At 62.3% G+C, this 16,226-nt stretch overlaps 3 protein-coding genes across 3 annotated transcripts; 1 reads left to right on the forward strand and 2 right to left on the reverse strand.

Moving 5' to 3' along the window:
• Positions 1–1,249: 1,249 nt before the first annotated feature.
• On the reverse strand, positions 1,250–3,746 carry LOC308040938 (pepsin A-like; the record flags this gene model as incomplete). The annotated part of the gene is made up of 9 exons (XM_080345316.1): positions 1,250–1,399; positions 1,478–1,570; positions 1,770–1,908; positions 2,005–2,121; positions 2,277–2,476; positions 2,583–2,701; positions 2,889–3,006; positions 3,325–3,472; positions 3,691–3,746. 9 exons carry the CDS (start codon positions 3,744–3,746, stop codon positions 1,250–1,252), a joined length of 1,140 nt encoding a protein of 379 aa, XP_080201442.1.
• Positions 3,747–6,994: 3,248 nt separating this feature from the next.
• LOC308040939 (pepsin A-like) lies at positions 6,995–9,489 on the forward strand (the record flags this gene model as incomplete). The annotated part of the gene is made up of 9 exons (XM_080345317.1): positions 6,995–7,050; positions 7,269–7,416; positions 7,735–7,852; positions 8,040–8,158; positions 8,265–8,464; positions 8,620–8,736; positions 8,832–8,970; positions 9,170–9,262; positions 9,340–9,489. 9 exons carry the CDS (start codon positions 6,995–6,997, stop codon positions 9,487–9,489), a joined length of 1,140 nt encoding a protein of 379 aa, XP_080201443.1.
• Positions 9,490–10,061: 572 nt separating this feature from the next.
• On the reverse strand, positions 10,062–15,969 carry VWCE (von Willebrand factor C and EGF domains; the record flags this gene model as incomplete). Its single annotated transcript, XM_080346189.1, has 20 exons — positions 10,062–10,405; positions 10,528–10,618; positions 10,688–10,770; positions 10,858–10,948; positions 11,116–11,198; positions 11,694–11,790; positions 11,960–12,045; positions 12,491–12,608; positions 12,735–12,820; positions 12,923–13,010; positions 13,182–13,264; positions 13,331–13,424; positions 13,495–13,796; positions 13,874–14,029; positions 14,189–14,305; positions 14,376–14,492; positions 14,585–14,713; positions 14,916–15,005; positions 15,085–15,179; positions 15,860–15,969. The coding sequence occupies 20 exons, from the start codon at positions 15,967–15,969 to the stop codon at positions 10,062–10,064; spliced, it is 2,460 nt and encodes an 819-aa protein (XP_080202315.1).
• Positions 15,970–16,226: the final 257 nt, after the last annotated feature.

The following is a 16,226-nucleotide window of genomic DNA, read 5'->3' on the forward strand; positions in this document are numbered from 1 at the left end:
TGGGGATGTCCCTCCTGTCCCAAAACCCTGCTCAGGGGGGACAAACTCCCTCCTTGTCATCCCATTGGGGGCCACTCACCTCAGATCCCCCCGAAGACAAAGCCCTATGGCTTTCCTCCCTGCAAGGGAGGAACAAACTGGGGTTCAGCTCACGGGGCAGGAGATGGAAACATCTGGCGGTGCCCGGCGCAGCCCTCGCCAGGCAGATGCAGCTGAGACAGGGGTGGAGCACGGAGGGGAAGGTCGTTGGTGTGGATCGCACTGTCACACACCTGGCCTGCCACCTCGTTTCATCCAGCCCAGCACTTTGTGTCCACCTGGTGGCAATGCTGAGCTCCTTGTCCCCGGTCCTTGTCCCCAGGTCCTGCCAGCGCTGGTCACTGTGCAGCGTGTGTGACACACACTGTGCTGCAGGAGCTGCGGTCATAGGTACAGGAGAGTGATGAGCCTGTGCAAGAAGAGCAACAGTTGAGACTGATGGGGACACTAGTAACTGCTTTGGGGCACTGAAAGACAAGACGGACAAGAATTACACAGGGTTGTGCTGCTCTTAAATGGGTACTCCCAACTGGGCAAACACTTCATTCGGTTTTTTGATAAATTGAACAGATGCATGAACTTTAGCCAATTACATGTTATTTTTTAAAGTACCAGTAAAAAACAGATTTTGTAACCACAACCAGGGTCCAACTCTCGAACTCTACACTGTTCTCCAAGGACCGGGGACAAGGAGCTCAGCATTGCCACCAGGTGGGCACAAAGTGCTGGGCTGGATGAAACGAGGTGGCAGGCCAGGTGTGTGACAGTGTGATCCACACCAACGACCTTCCCCTCCGTGCTCCACCCCTGTCTCAGCTGCATCTGCCTGGCGAGGGCTGCGCCGGGCACCGCCAGATGTTTCCATCTCCTGCCCCGTGAGCTGAACCCCAGTTTGTTCCTCCCTTGCAGGGAGGAAAGCCATAGGGCTTTGTCTTCGGGGGGATCTGAGGTGAGTGGCCCCCAATGGGATGACAAGGAGGGAGTTTGTCCCCCCTGAGCAGGGTTTTGGGACAGGAGGGACATCTCCAGGGACACGGTGGCAGCACCAGCCCTTTGCAAAGACACACAATGCTCATATGCTTTTTTACAGCTTTATTGTGGTTGGTGGCAGCAGCAAGAGGGGCCAGGGCCAGGGACAGCTCTGCCAGCCGCCAGGCTGGGGACAGCGGGGACAGCTGCCTGTCCCTGTCCCCAGCGCCGTGGTGTGCGCTCAGGGCAGGCGGGACAGCCCCACTTGGTTGGTGGCCCTGTCGAAGATGACGTAGTACTCGCGGATGAAGACGTCCCCGAGGATCCAGAGCTCGCCCGACTCGGTGGGGACACCCATGGATTGGATTCCAAGGCTGCAGGACCCTTGGCTCTGCACCAAAAAATACACTGGGTACCAGTTCTGGACCCCCCGAGTCCCCCCAAGTCCCCTGCCCGGTGTGATGCTCACCTCGGTCACGTAGGCGCTGGGCGGCACGGGGAAACTGTGGCCGTTGATGTGGAAGACGATGTCAGGCAGCGAAGAGACAGAGTCACAGCTGATCTGGAGGGGGACAGTGGCAGGTGGGGTCATTGGCCATCCCGAGAGGCACCATGTGTCCCCAGGAGCAATGGGGACCATTGCACCATGTCCCAGGGATTGATGGTGACCAGTGCCCCATGGAGCAGCCCCAGGGTCCAGCTGGACACCCCACAAAGCCCCAGATGTCCCCAAAGCCCTCTGTGCCCCCCTAGAGCCTCACATATCCCTCAGAGTTGGCGCCCAGCTTGGACATGGTGGCTTCAAAGGCTTTGTTGGGCATGGCGATCAGCGAGGTGCCCGTGTCCACAATGGCCTGGCAGGTGTACTCACAGGCGACCACGTTGTCATCAAGGGAGACCCTGGGGAGAGGAGGACAGGGTGAGGGGCTGCATCCCCAAAAAACAGCGTGTGGGGGCAAGGGGAGCCGCTGGGGCTGGGGGTTGTGCTGGGTCTACTTGTCCATGGTGATCTGCCAGTAGGTTTCGGCAGAGAGAGGGATCCATTTGATGCCAGTGAGGGTGTAGAGCGGGTCGATGGCACCAAAGAGGACAAAGCTGCCGCTACTCTCATCCCTGTAAAGGGGGAGACATCAGGTGGGAGTCCCGTCGCTTTGCTGCCATCATCCCCCACCAAGGCTGATGTTTCCAGGAGCCACTGGGCATCGCAGTGGCCAGAGCCCCGGTGGGAGGAGAACGGGAGAAAATCCTCCGCTCTGGCCAGGACTTACCTGCTCAGGTAGACGGAGAAGAGGTCCCTGGCCACCAGATGTTCTGCCATCATGTTGTCAAAGACGGGGGTGGCTCCGGAGGAGGAGATACTGGGGAAAGCCAGCCCCAGGATGCCATCGAAGGGGGAGTAGTAAAAGAAATCGCCGGGTTCAGTCTCAGACAGCCCAAAGATCTGGTTTTGGATCTGAATGTCTGCGACCTGGTTGGGGAGATGAGGAGAGAGGGGGATGGTTGAGTTTGAGTGGGTGGTTCCCTGATATCCCTGCTCCTGTGGAATAGGGGGGTTGGTTTTCCCCCCGCCTTACAGTGACGGTGTCGTAGCCCAGGACGCCGGTCATGCTGCCAGTGCCATAGGCGATGGAGACGCTTTCTTTGGTGCCAATAAAGGTGGAGGACTTTGTGGGGTTGAAACGGTTGTGGTCACCTGCGGGTATGGGAAGTATACAGTGACAGTCCATCCTGTGCTTGGGGACCAAGGGTGACTCCCCCAGTGTTCCCACATCAACCCGTGTCCCTTGAGAGAGACAGGGCAGAGCTGTCCTCCTCTCCCTGCCCTGCCATGGGCTTCCCCAGCATCGGCCCAGGTGGCCACGGGGCTACCAGACACCTACTGCAGGCCAGGCTTTTGCAGTAGATCGAGGGCACCCAGAGGTTGGAGGAGCCGGTGTCGAAGATGACGGTGAACTCCTGGTCTGGGGTGCCAATGGAGATGGTGCCGTAGTACTCGTTCTGGCAAAGCAAGGCGGGGAAGGCATTAGCCAGATGGGTAAGTGACTAGTGGGATGGATAGTGGGCTAGTGGATGGGGTAAGGGACTGATGGGATGGATAATGGGCTAGTAGGATGGTTAAGGGGCTGGCAGGATGGATACTGGGCTAGTGGGATGGGTGATGGGTGACAGGAATGGATAGAGGTCTGGTGGGTCAGGTAAGGGACTAGTGGGTCAGGTAAGGGACTAGTGGAACAGGTAAGGGACTGGTGGGATGGAATATGGACTAGCAGGATGGGTAATGTGCCGGTGGCCCCGCGGGCTGCCTGGCGTGCTCACATCCAGGTAGTTGACCATGGGCTCGGAGGAGCCAAAGATGTTGAAGAACTTGGCGGCCGGGTTGTAGGGGTGCTGCTCCAGGAACTGCTCCAGCAAGCCGTTCTCCCGCAGCACCTGCCGCAGGGACTTCCCCCTCCTCAGAGGGATCCTGGGGACAGGGGACACCAGCTGTCACTGGGAACCGGCCAGAGGATGTGCCCTGGGGGGCTGCCTTGTCCCCCAACCCCTCCTGTGGGACATGGGGACCATTCTTGCTGTATGGAGCTGTGCCCATGGCTGGGGGGCTGCTGGCTGTCGCCACATCCCTGCTGCATCTCTCTCTCAGCGTGGGGGTCCCCATGGTCACCCTGATACCCTCGTACTCACCTGGTGACATGACACTGGGCCAGGGCCACCAACGCGAGGAGCAGGAGCACCTTCATGGTTGCCTTCTGCCAGCCAAGTGATGAAGTGACACAGCGGTTGTGCCACCGGCCCCTTATATGCCAAAGCCGGCTTGTTTGGCCAGCGGCCCCGATAAGAAAGGCAAACGGCTCTGGAGAGGTTATCAGAACGTCCTTACGGGGGACAGGGCAGGGGCCAGGACATCCAGCTCGGGGCTCTCCATCTTCCCCGGGGTCAGAGCAGAGATGCTGGTGACAGTCCGGGGGAGAAACAGAGAGAAAAATATTTATTTTCCAGGGAATAATATTTATTTTCCCGAGAGAAATATTTTCCAGTTGGCTTTATCCTATGGAGGTGGCCACCACCGCTGCAGGGGGTGACAGTTTTGCAGGTGCCCTGGGGCACTCTGAACTGTTCTTGTCGCACGGGGAGCCCCTTCCTGCAGCCCCGGGGTTGGGTTTGTGTCACAAAGGACCTTAAAGCTCATCCAGTCACCCCCTGCCATGAGCAGGGACATCTTCACCCACACCACATTGCTCAATGTCCCATCCAACATGACCTTGAACCCTTCCAGGGATGAGGCATCCACCAACTGTCTGGGCAACCCAGGCCAGGCTCTCACCACCCTCCTGGGGAAGAATTTCTTCCTTATCTCTCATCTAAATGCATCACTTTTTTCAATTTTAAACCACCACTCTTTGTCCTATCACTACATTTTCCCCGGAGCCTTCTCCAGGCTGAACAACCCCAAGTCTCTCATCCCTTCCCCATGGGATAGGTGCTCCAGCCCCATCACGGCTCTTCCCCGCAGAACTGGGACCAGCTGGGCGGTCAAACAGGACTAGTCAAGGGGAAAGAGCAGCTCAGGATGGTTCAATGACGCCAAGGTCGCCCGTGCTGAGCTGCGTCAGAGGCACCCACGGGCTGGACCCGGGTCCCCGTCACAGCCCCACGTGCGGTTGATGCGGCTGCCGGCACGGTCACCTTGTCCCAGCGCTCGGAGGAAAACAAAGCCGGACCCTGCGGTGACAGCCTGGGGACCGGTCTGCCCAGGGGCACCGTGCCGGCTGGGAAACCCTCCAGGCTGGTTTCACCCCAGGTGTAATTTAACAGCCCGTCAGAGCGGTCCCAAGGCAACTGGCTACGGCAGCTTCCCTGCTGTCGGATGCAGCCTCAAGCATTCAGCTCCGATAACATACAAATGTTTTCTGTGTGTTTGCAGTGAATCATCCCCTTTTCAGGGCTGCTCCTTATCCGAACTCCTGTTCAACACAACGCGTCACTGCCTTGCACAGGAGTGAGGCAGGCAGGTCTTGTTTGACCAACCCATTCTCCTTCTACGACAAGGTGACCCATCTAGTAGATGAGGGAAAGGCTGTGGACGTTGTGTACTTGGACTTCAGCAAAGCCTTGGACACCGTATCCCACAGCACCTCCTGATGGATCCTCTTCGCTGGGTAAAGAACTGGCTGGATGGCTGGGCCCAAAGAGTTGTGGTGAACGGAGCCAAACCAGCTGTTGGCCGGTCACGAGTGGTGTCCCCAGGGCTCAGGACGGGGGCCACTTCTGTTTAATCTCTTTACCAATGATCTGGATGAGGGGACTGAGTGCACCCTCAGTGAGTTTGCAGATGACACCAAATGGGGTGGGAGTGTTGATCTGCTGGAGGGTGGGATGGCCATACAGAGGGATCTGGATGGGCTGGATCGATGGGCTGAGAACAATTTCTTCCCAAAGGGCTGTGGGGCATTGGAACAGGCTGCCCAGGGCAGTGCTGGAGTCACCATCCCTGGAGGATTGGACAGACGGACATGAGGTTCTCAGGGGTGGGATAACGGCCGGACTCGGTGATCTTGAGGGTCTCTTCCAACCAAAATGATTCTAGGATTCTATGGCAAGTCACTGCCATTGTCTAATGTCTGATTTTTGGCAGTTCACAGCTCCCGGGGCACAGACCGGCTTCCGAGGCTGGAGGGACCGCAGTGCCAAGTCTCCATGTGGGGTTTTCAGGCTGTGACCTCCTGCCAGGTCCAGATTTTCCATTATTGAGGGTCAGCCAAGACCTTGTCCTTTCCAGACCCTGACCTGAATGCATCAAACCTTCCTTTTGCTCCAGAGAATTCAACGTTTCATCATTTTCTCCCATCAGATCCCACCACGTTCATCTGAATTTCATTCCTTGGGTGCAATTTAGCTCCTCTCCTGATTTTTTAAATGATTTACACCTGGGGTGAAACCAGCCTGGAGGGTTTCCCAGCCGGCACGGTGCCCCTGGGCAGACCGGTCCCCAGGCTGTCACCGCAGGGTCCGGCTTTGTTTTCCTCCGAGCGCTGGGACAAGGTGACCGCGCCGGCAGCCGCATCAACCGCACGTGGGGCTGTGACGGGGACCCGGGTCCAGCCCGTGGGTGCCTCTGACGCAGCTCAGCACGGGCGACCTTGGCGTCATTGAACCATCCTGAGCTGCTCTTTCCCCTTGACTAGTCCTATTTGACCGCCCAGCTGGTCCCAGTTCTGCAGGGTAGAGCCGTGATGGGGCTGGAGCACCTTCCCCATGGGGAAGGGATGAGAGACTTGGGGTTGTTCAGCCTGGAGAAGGCTCCGGGGAAAATGTAGTGATAGGACAAAGAGTGGTGGTTTAAAATTGAAAAAAGTGATGCATTTAGATGAGAGATAAGGAAGAAATTCTTCCCCAGGAGGGTGGTGAGAGCCTGGCCCGGGTTGCCCAGACAGGTGGTGGATGCCTCATCCCTGGAAGGGTTCAAGGTCATGTTGGATGGGACATTGAGCAATGTGGTGTGGGTGAAGATGTCCCTGCTCATGGCAGGGGGTGACTGGATGAGCTTTAAAGTCCTTTGTGACCCAAACCCAACCCCGGGGCTGCAGGAAGGGGCTCCCCGTGCGACAAGAACAGTTCAGAGTGCCCCAGGGCACCTGCAAAACTGTCACCCCCTGCAGCAGTGGTGGCCACCCCCGCAGGATAAAGCCAACTGGAAAATATTTCTCTCGGGAAAATAAATATTATTCTCTGGAAAATAAATATTTTTCTCTCTGTTTCTCCCCCGGGCTGTCACCAGCATCTCTGCTCTGACCCCAGGGAAGATGGAGAGCCCCGAGCTGGATGTCCTGGCCCCTGCCCTGTCCCCCGTAAGGACGTTCTGATAACCTCTCCAGAGCCGTTTGCCTTTCTTATCGCGGCCGCTGGCCAAACAAGCCGGCTTTGGCATATAAGGGGCCGGTGGCACAAGCACTGCGTCACTTCACCACTTGGCTGGCAGAAGGCAACCATGAAGGTGCTCCTGCTCCTCGCGTTGGTGGCCCTGGCCCAGTGTCATGTCACCAGGTGAGTACGAGGGTATCAGGGTGACCATGGGGACCCCTACGCTGAGAGAGAGATGCAGCAGGGATGTGGCGACAGCCAGCAGCCCCCGAGCCATGAGCACAGCTCCATACAGCAAGAATGGTCCCCATGTCCCACAGGAGGGGTTGGGGGACAAGGCGGCCCCCCAGGGCACATCCTCTGGCCGGTTCCCAGTGACAGCTGGTGTCCCCTGTCCCCAGGATCCCTCTGAGGAGGGGGAAGTCCCTGCGGCAGGTGCTGCGGGAGAACGGCTTGCTGGAGCAGTTCCTGGAGCAGCACCCCTACAACCCGGCCGCCAAGTTCTTCAACATCTTTGGCTCCTCTGAGCCCATGGTCAACTACCTGGATGTGAGCACGCCAGGCAGCCCGCGGGGCCACCGGCACATTACCCATCCTGCTAGTCCATATTTCATCCCACCAGTCCCTTACCTGATCCACTAGTCCCTTACCTGACCCACTAGCCCCTTACCTGACCCACCAGACCTCTATCCATTCCTGTCACCCATCACCCATCCCACTAGCTCAGTATCCATCCTGCCAGCCCCTTAACCATCCTACTAGCCCATTATCCATCCCATCAGTCCCTTACCCCATCCACTAGCCCACTATCCATCCCACTAGTCACTTACCCATCTGGCTAATGCCTTCCCCACCTCGCTTTGCCAGAACGAGTACTACGGCACCATCTCCATTGGCACCCCAATCCAGGAGTTCACCGTCATCTTCGACACCGGCTCCTCCAACCTCTGGGTGCCCTCGATCTACTGCAAAAGCCTGGCCTGCAGTAGGTGTCTGGTAGCCCCGTGGCCACCTGGGCCGATGCTGGGGAAGCCCATGGCAGGGCAGGGAGAGGAGGACAGCTCTGCCCTGTCTCTCTCAAGGGACACGGGTTGATGTGGGAACACTGGGGGAGTCACCCTTGGTCCCCAAGCACAGGATGGACTGTCACTGTATACTTCCCATACCCGCAGGTGACCACAACCGTTTCAACCCCACAAAGTCCTCCACCTTTATCAGCACCAATGAAAGCGTCTCCATCGCCTATGGCACTGGCAGCATGACCGGCGTCCTGGGCTACGACACCGTCACCGTAAGGCGGGGGGAAAACCAACCCCCCTATTCCACAGGAGCAGGGATATCAGGGAACCACCCACTCAAACTCAACCATCCCCCTCTCTCCTCATCTCCCCAACCAGGTCGCAGACATTCAGGTCCAAAACCAGATCTTTGGGCTGTCTGAGACTGAACCCGGTGATTTCTTTTACTACTCCCCCTTCGATGGCATCCTGGGGCTGGCTTTCCCCAGTATCTCCTCCTCCGGAGCCACCCCCGTCTTTGACAACATGATGGCAGAACATCTGGTGGCCAGGGACCTCTTCTCCGTCTACCTGAGCAGGTAAGTCCTGGCCAGAGCGGAGGATTTTCTCCCGTTCTCCTCCCACCGGGGCTCTGGCCACTGCGATGCCCAGTGGCTCCTGGAAACATCAGCCCTGGTGGGGGATGATGGCAGCAAAGCGACGAGACCCCCACCTGATGTCTCCCCCTTTACAGGGATGGGAAGAGTGGCAGCTTTGTCCTCTTTGGTGCCATCGACCCGCTCTACACCCTCACTGGCATCAAATGGATCCCTCTCTCTGCCGAAACCTACTGGCAGATCACCATGGACAAGTAGACCCAGCACAACCCCCAGCCCCAGCGGCTCCTCCTGCCCCACACGCTGTTTTTTGGGGATGCAGCCCCTCACCCTGTCCTCCTCTCCCCAGGGTCTCCCTTGATGACAACGTGGTCGCCTGTGAGTACACCTGCCAGGCCATTGTGGACACGGGCACCTCGCTGATTGCCATGCCCAACAAAGCCTTTGAAGCCACCATGTCCAAGCTGGGCGCCGACTCTGAGGGATATGTGAGGCTCTGGGGGGGCAAGGAGGGCTTTGGGGACATCTGGGGCTTTGTGGGGTGTCCAGCTGGACCCTGGGGCTGCTCCATGGGGCACTGGTCACCATCAGTCCCTGGGACATGGTGCAATGGTCCCCATTGCTCCTGGGGACACGTGGTGCCTCTCGGGATGGCCAATGACCCCACCTGCCACTGTCCCCCTCCAGATCAGCTGTGACTCTGTCTCTTCGCTGCCTGACATCGTCTTCCACATCCACGGCCACAGTTTCCCCGTGCCGCCCAGCGCCTACGTGATCGAGGTGAGCATCACACCGGGCAGGGGACTTGGGGGGACTCGGGGGTCCAGAACTGGTACCCAGCGTATTTTTTGGTGCAGAGCCAAGGGTCCTGCAGCCTTGGACTCCAATCCATGGGTGTCCCCACCGAGTCGGGCGAGCTCTGGATCCTCGGGGACGTCTTCATCCGTGAGTACTACGTCATCTTCGACAGGGCCACCAACCAAGTGGGGCTGTCCCGCCTGCCCTGAGCGCACACCACGGCGCTGGGGACAGGGACAGGCAGCTGTCCCCGCTGTCTCCGCTGTCCCCAGCCTGGTGACTGGCAGAGCTGTCCCTGGCCCTGGCCCCTCTTGCTGCTGACACCGAGCACAATAAAACTGTAGGCAAACACCTGTGTGTTGTGTGTCTTTGGGAAGGGCTGGCGCTGCCACCATGTCCCTGCCGATGTCCCTCCTGTCCCTAAACTCCACGCCGGGGGGACAAACTCTCTCCTTGTCATCCCATGGGGCCACTCATCCCAATTTCCACTCCAAAGTCCTGTAGCTGGGTTCTGGGTTCAGCTCATGGAACAGGAGGGACGGGACATAAATAACAGGGCGACTTTATTGGTGACAGAGTGGCACTTTGTCCCCTCCCAGGGGCACATGCTGCAGTCTGGGGCTGGCTTGGGACACCCCAGCCCGGCCAGGAGCATCCCCCACCCCACCTTGTCTCCTTGGCACCCCCTCCCCAGCCACCCACCCCCCCGGGGGGACCTGCTGGGCCAGACCTGCTGGTCCTGCACTTCCCATTCTCATCCTCCTCCTGTGTCACCTGGGTCCTAGGAAGCCGGTGACACAGCAGAGGGTTCTGTGTCCCCAGGGGGTCCCTGATCCTTGGGGCTGGAGCTGCGGGGACCTGGGGGGACCGTGGCCTCAGAGGGGGTGTCAGGGGGGCTCAGGGTGGTCAGAGGGTCTCTGGGGGGGCTCAGGGTGGTCGGGGGGGGCTCCCCAGCCCCTTCACTCCCCAGAGAGGGAGCGTGGGGGGTTGTGTTGGGGATCAGGAGCTGGGCCAGGCGGTGGGGGGAGGGCCGGGTGGATGTCGGGGGGCTGGGGTGTGGGGTGTCACCGTGTGAGTCCCCGTGGGATGGGGACAGGGACACGTTGCTGCTCTGGACATCTGCAGCTAATGAGAGAAGTTTTTGGTTAACACCCACCCCCAGGACCCCCCCACCCTGTGTGGGGGCCACAATGTGGCCATGTCCCCCAGGGCAGGGATGTCTCCAAGTGTCCCTGGTGTCCCGTTACCTGGGCAGGGGGGGCAGCAGGCAGCGGGCAGTGCGGGGGGCTCCGCACAAGACCGGGGACAAAGCCTCTTCTCGCAGCTCACCTCCCCGAGCTGGGGGCAAAGGAGGGGTCAGCCACCCCCTCCCGGCCCCCTCTGTCACCCCACAGGTCCCCCCGTCACCTGGCAGGTACAGCGGGTGCAGGGCTGTCCCTCGGGGGTGAAGCTCTGCCCATTCACCACCTTCCGACCCTGGTAGTTGCAGTCTGGGGGGTGCAAAGCACAACTCAGCCTGGGGCGGGGGGATCACAGGGTGCCAGGACAGGGTCCCATGGTTGCCCCCCGGCTCCTACCATTACAGACGGGGCAGCACTCGCCCTCGGGGTGGAAGGGGTAGGTGCAGAAGATGGCACAGTCCACGGGCGAGCAGGCCACCGAGCCCAGCTGCGAGAGAGACACGAGGGTGTCAGAGCCCTCCCGGGGTGGGGAAAAGGTGAGAGGGGCAGCCTCGAAATACCCAAGAGCTTTTTCCTGCAAGGGAGGAACAAACTGGGGTTCAGCTCACGGGGCAGGAGATGGAAATATGTGGCGGTGCCCGGCGCAGCCCTCACCAGGCAGATGCAGCTGAGACAGGGGTCGAGCACGGAGGGGAAGGTCTCGTTGTTGTAGAAGATCCGGCCCATGTAGGTGCAGCCTGAGAATCACAGAATCACACAATCATTTTGGGTGGAAAAGCCCCTCAAGACCATTGAGTCCACCCATTCCCCCAGCCCTGTCCCTGCCCCATGTCCTGAGAACCTCATGTCCGTCTGTCCAACCCTCCGGGGATGGTGACTCCAGCACTGCCCTGGGCAGCCTGTTCCAATGCCCCACAGCCCTTTGGGGAAGAAATTGTTCCCCACATCCAACCTCAACCTCCCCTGGTGCAACGTGGGGTCACCAGGTGGCTTGGGGACCCCTCAGGATTGCTCTCTGCTTAAGCCCAGATTTGCTGGGTCTGATCCTGCCTGGGATTGCAGGAAGGGGATGCAGGAGGGATGCAGAGGGGACACAAGGGATGCAAGAGGGATGCAGAGGGGACGCAGAGGGACACGGAGGGGATGCCTGGGGAACACAGGGGATGCAGAAGCGATGCAGAGGGGACACAGAGGGGACAGAGCGGGGACACAGTGCCCCCAGCACTCATCACCTGCGGAGCAGTCGGGGCAGCACTGCCCGGGGGTGCGGATGGGGTAGGGACAGGTCTCCACGCAGTCCGTGCGCTGGCAGCTCACCGACCCGTCTGCCTGTGGGGAAACACTTGCCAGAGACCTCGGGCTGCCCCGAACCGCTGCGTTCGGAGCCCACGGAGCCGGGGAGCTGCCGGGAGCGTGGCCACCAGCAGCCCAAGGGACAGGGGACAGGAGCCGGGGCGGGGGGCAGGCAGGGCGTGAAGCAGAGCAGGTTCTCATTCACCTGGCAGATGCACAACTCACAGGGATCGCCCGGAGACCAGATCTGTCCCACGGGAAACGCCACCCCGTTGTCATCCACGGAGCAACCTGCGGGGACAGAAGGGGACATGGGGACCCCCAGCCCTTCAGGTGCCATCCTGTGCCACCTCCAAACCCCTCTGCAGCCCTCCCAGGCCCCTGCCAGTGCCCCTGCACCCACATCCAGCTCCCCATGTCCCCTGCCCATCCCCAAGTGTCCACTGCATCCCATCCTCCTTGTCCCCAGCTGTCACACACAACCCACCCTCCCTGTGCCCACATATTCCCAACCTCCCCATCCCCAAGTGTCCTCCCCATCCCGCCCTGCCCGTCCCCAGGTGTCCCCTGCTCCATCCTCACTGTCCCTCACGTCCCCCTCTACCTGTCCCCAGGCTTCTCCCACATCTCACTCTCCCCATTCCCCAAGTGTCCCACAAGTTCCATGGCTCCTGTCCCCCAGGTGTCCCCTCATCCCACTCTCCCTGTCCCCAGCTGTCCCCCAGCGCGGGCTCACCAGTGGGAGCAGGGGGGTCCCGGCAGGTGACACAGCACTGCCCGGGGCCCAGGTGACGCTGGTGCTGGGGACAGTCCAGCATGGGACAGGGGGCGAAGGAGCACTCCACCTCACCGCCCTGGGGACATGGGGACACGTCAGCTCCTGCCTCAGCTCCCAGCAAAGCCTGGCTCCCCCCAGCAGCAGGATGGTGTGTGGGGGCCTGGGGCATCCCTGGGGACCCCCCAAACCCCCCAGGACCCACCTGGCAGATGCAGGTGGTGCAATCGTCCCCATCCAGGCTGAACCGGGCACCATGTGCATACGTGCGGCCCCGAAAACTGCATTTTGCTGGGGAGAAGAAAGACAGTGGAGCTGGGGGCAAGCCCCCCGTCCCCAAAACCCATCCCCTGGGCTCCCCCCACCTCAGATTTGGGGGTCCCAGGGACGCACCTGGCTGGCAGGAGCAGCAGTCCGTGGGCGAGGGGCTGGGGCAGGAGCCGGGGGGGCACTCGGGGGAGATGCAGGAGACGTTCCCAGACTGCGAGCAGAGCGGGGGGGGGTCACGGGGCGGCCGGGGGGGGTGACACTGGGGTATCACCCACCCCAGCACGTCCCGCTCCATCACCCCGGAGCGCACGGCTGAGCAGGGATGCGGGGGGATGCTCCCCCGCGGGATGCTGCTGCCCCCCCCGGGATGATGGGGGCTCACCAGGCAGACGCAGACAGTGCAATTCTCATCGGATGGGCTGAAAACATCGCCCTCGGGCCGGGACACCCCCTCGTACAGGCAGCCTGCAAAGCAGGGGGGTCAGGGGGGGCCATTCGGACGGCGGGGATTGGGGGGGGTCCAGGGCTCACCTGCGCAGCTGGGGCAGCAGCCCTCGGCCGGGGGGGGCAGCGGGTGGGAGCAGGGGACGGGGCAGCTCACGGCTTCGCACAGAACTCGCCCCCCCTGCGAAGGGCACGCACCAGTTCAGCCCCACGTCGTACTGGTGCCGTGGGGGGGACATGGGGGGGCTCACCTGGCAGGTGCAGCTCCGGCACCCCGGTTCTGTCCAGCGAGCGCCGGGCTCCCGCGGAGCCCCCCGGTGCCAGCAGTGAGGGGACGATGGGGTGGCGGTACCGGGGGGTCCCACCGCCCGCGGGGTGGCCGGGGAGGAGGGGGGGATTTGGGTCCCAGGAGCTGCAGCAGGGAAGTGAGGTGAAGGGGACCCCCTGGGGACAAGGAGGGGACTCCCCGAGCCGGGAGGAAGCAGGAGGAGGGTGGGCGGATGCTGCAGGGACTGCAGGATGGGCGACGGGGCCAGGATGGATTTGGGGTAACCTGGAAGGGAAGGAACAGACGTCACCGAGGGCAGGCGGGGATTCGGGGCGTCCCTGCCCGCAGGGGGACCCCGGTACCTTCGCAGGAGACCCTGTCGCCGCTGAGGCGGTACCCGGGGCGGCAGGAGCAGAGGAAGCTGCCCGGGGTGTTGTGGCAGGAGTGCTGGCAGGCTCGGCGCTCGCCCGCCCACCGGCATTCGTTGACATCTCGGGGGGGGACACGGGGACTTGTCAGTGGCCGGGCAGGAGGTGCCGCCACCCCGGGAAGAGGCACCGAGCCACCCCCTCCAGGATGAGGACAAGGTGACAGCACCCTCCGGATGGGCTCAACCGTCACCTCTGTCCCCTGGGTTTCGTGGCACGACGGGGGCTAAGGGGGGTCGCGGTGCTCACCCACGCAGGAGTGCCGGTTCCCGTGGAGGTGGTAGCCGGGCCGGCAGGAGCAGCGGTAGCTGCCGATGCTGTTCTTGCAGCGGTGCTGGCACGGCGTGGCCAGGCACTCGTCTGTATCTGAGCGGGGGGACACAGGCTGAGCATCAGTGGCCCCCGCTTGTCCCCCCGCCACCCCCGGCCTCCGCACCCTGGCAGCTGTGGCGGTCGGCGGAGAGCTGCATCCCAGGGCCGCACTCGCAGACGAAGCCGCCCTCGGTGTTGACACACAGACCCTCGCAGGCAGCGCTCAGGCACTCGTTGATGTCTGGGGGAGAGAGGGGACAGCTGGAAATGGGGGGGTCACCGCCACCCGGACACCCCCTGCCGGCCCAGCGAGACCTCCCCAGCCCGGCTCACCGGTGCAGCGGATGCCGTTGGGTGTCTCCACCATGGAGAAGCCGAGGGGACAGACGCGGGCCACCTCCTGGCACCCGCCGTGGTTACAGGACAGGTCGCAGCCGTACTCCCCGCACGTCCCCGGTGGCTCTGGAAGAGGGACAGGGGGTCCGCAGGGACACCAGTGTCACCCCAGGGCCCACCCACACCTCCCTGCATCCTCAAGGATGCGCCCTCCCCTGAGAGCGTCCCTGCCGGGGACGGGGATGGCACCGGGCGATGCCGCAGGGCGAGGTGACAAGGAGCGATGGCCCCTGCCAGGATAGCCCGGGGGTCTCCTGGGGGGGGGTACCTGGGCAGGTGATGCCCTGCTCCCCATCCGGGCAGGAGCAGAGGTTGGGGGCGATGCACAAGCCGCTGCCGCAGCCGAAGGAGCAAAGCGCTGCGGGGAGCGGGGACAGGCGGCCGTCAGGGGGACAGGGCCCCCTGCTTGTCCCCGTGTCCCCAGAGCCCGTACTCACGCAGGGTGCACTGCCCGCTGCCCGGGGACAGCATCCACCCCGGGCAACATCCGCTGCCGAAGCCCGAGAAGCAGACGTGGGGCCCCACGCGGCGCCTGCGGGACAGACGGACGGACAAGAGGCTGAGGCCACCGCGTCCCCAGCCCCCCGGGCAGGGAGCAAAGGTCCCTGGGGAGCCTCCGCCCCGGGAACCGCGGGGACAGGGGGACACACGACGTGTTCGCAGCCGGGTGGCAGAATGGGGGTGCAGGTGGAGGGCAAACCGGGGTGCGGTGTGACCCCAAAACAGGGTGGGACAGAACCGTGTCCCAGCCAGCCCAGACACCCCAGTACGTGGGGACAGGGGGAAACGTACCCAGGAGCACACGGGGAGCAGGACAAGGATGCGAGGAGTGGGACAAGGATGCGGGGAGCAGGACAAGGATGCGGGGAGCAGGACAGGGGTGTGGGGAGCGGGACAAGGATGTGAGGAGCGGGACAAGGGTGTGGGGAGCAGGATGAGGATGCGGGGATCAGGACGGGGGTGCGGGGAGAAGGACGAGGGTGCGGGGAGCAGGATGTTGATGCGGGGCGGGACTCCTGCGAGGGTCACTCCGCTCATCCCGGTCACCCAGGGCAGAGGGGGGACACACGGGGTACCAGCCCCTCCCGCCGGGATGGGGGGCGCGGCTGGAACCCCGAAGGCAGCCGAGGGGACGGATGGCCAGAGCTCGGCACCGTCCCCAGGTGCCGCCGGGAAGAAGGAAAAGGGAAGGGGGGAGGAAACCCGGGCTACCTCTCCACGGCAAAGCTGGGCGGCTTCTTCCTCCCGGGGTACACCCTGCCCTGGCCCCCCGAGAGCAACAGGGACACACAGGCAGCCTGGAAGAGCAGCTCCGCCAGCATGACAGATGTTTCCAGCCCCTGCCTGCTCTCCTGCCCGCTCCCTGCCCGCCGGCCCTTGGCCCCGCTCCTCCTCCTCCCGCCCAGAACAACGCGGGGGGTGCAGGGGGGGAGCTGCAGAGGGACACTCGCTCTCCACCCCCCCATCGCGGGGACATCCTGCCCGGGGGACGCTCTCCCAAAGCTGGGGGGCTCTGGCACACGAGGGGCTGCATCCCGGGGGGGTGGGGGTTTTAGGATGATGGGGGGGGGGGGTCCCA

The sequence above is a fragment of the Nesoenas mayeri genome (genome assembly GCF_963082525.1).
Source record: "Nesoenas mayeri genome assembly, chromosome: 5".
Lineage (NCBI taxonomy): Eukaryota > Metazoa > Chordata > Aves > Columbiformes > Columbidae > Nesoenas > Nesoenas mayeri.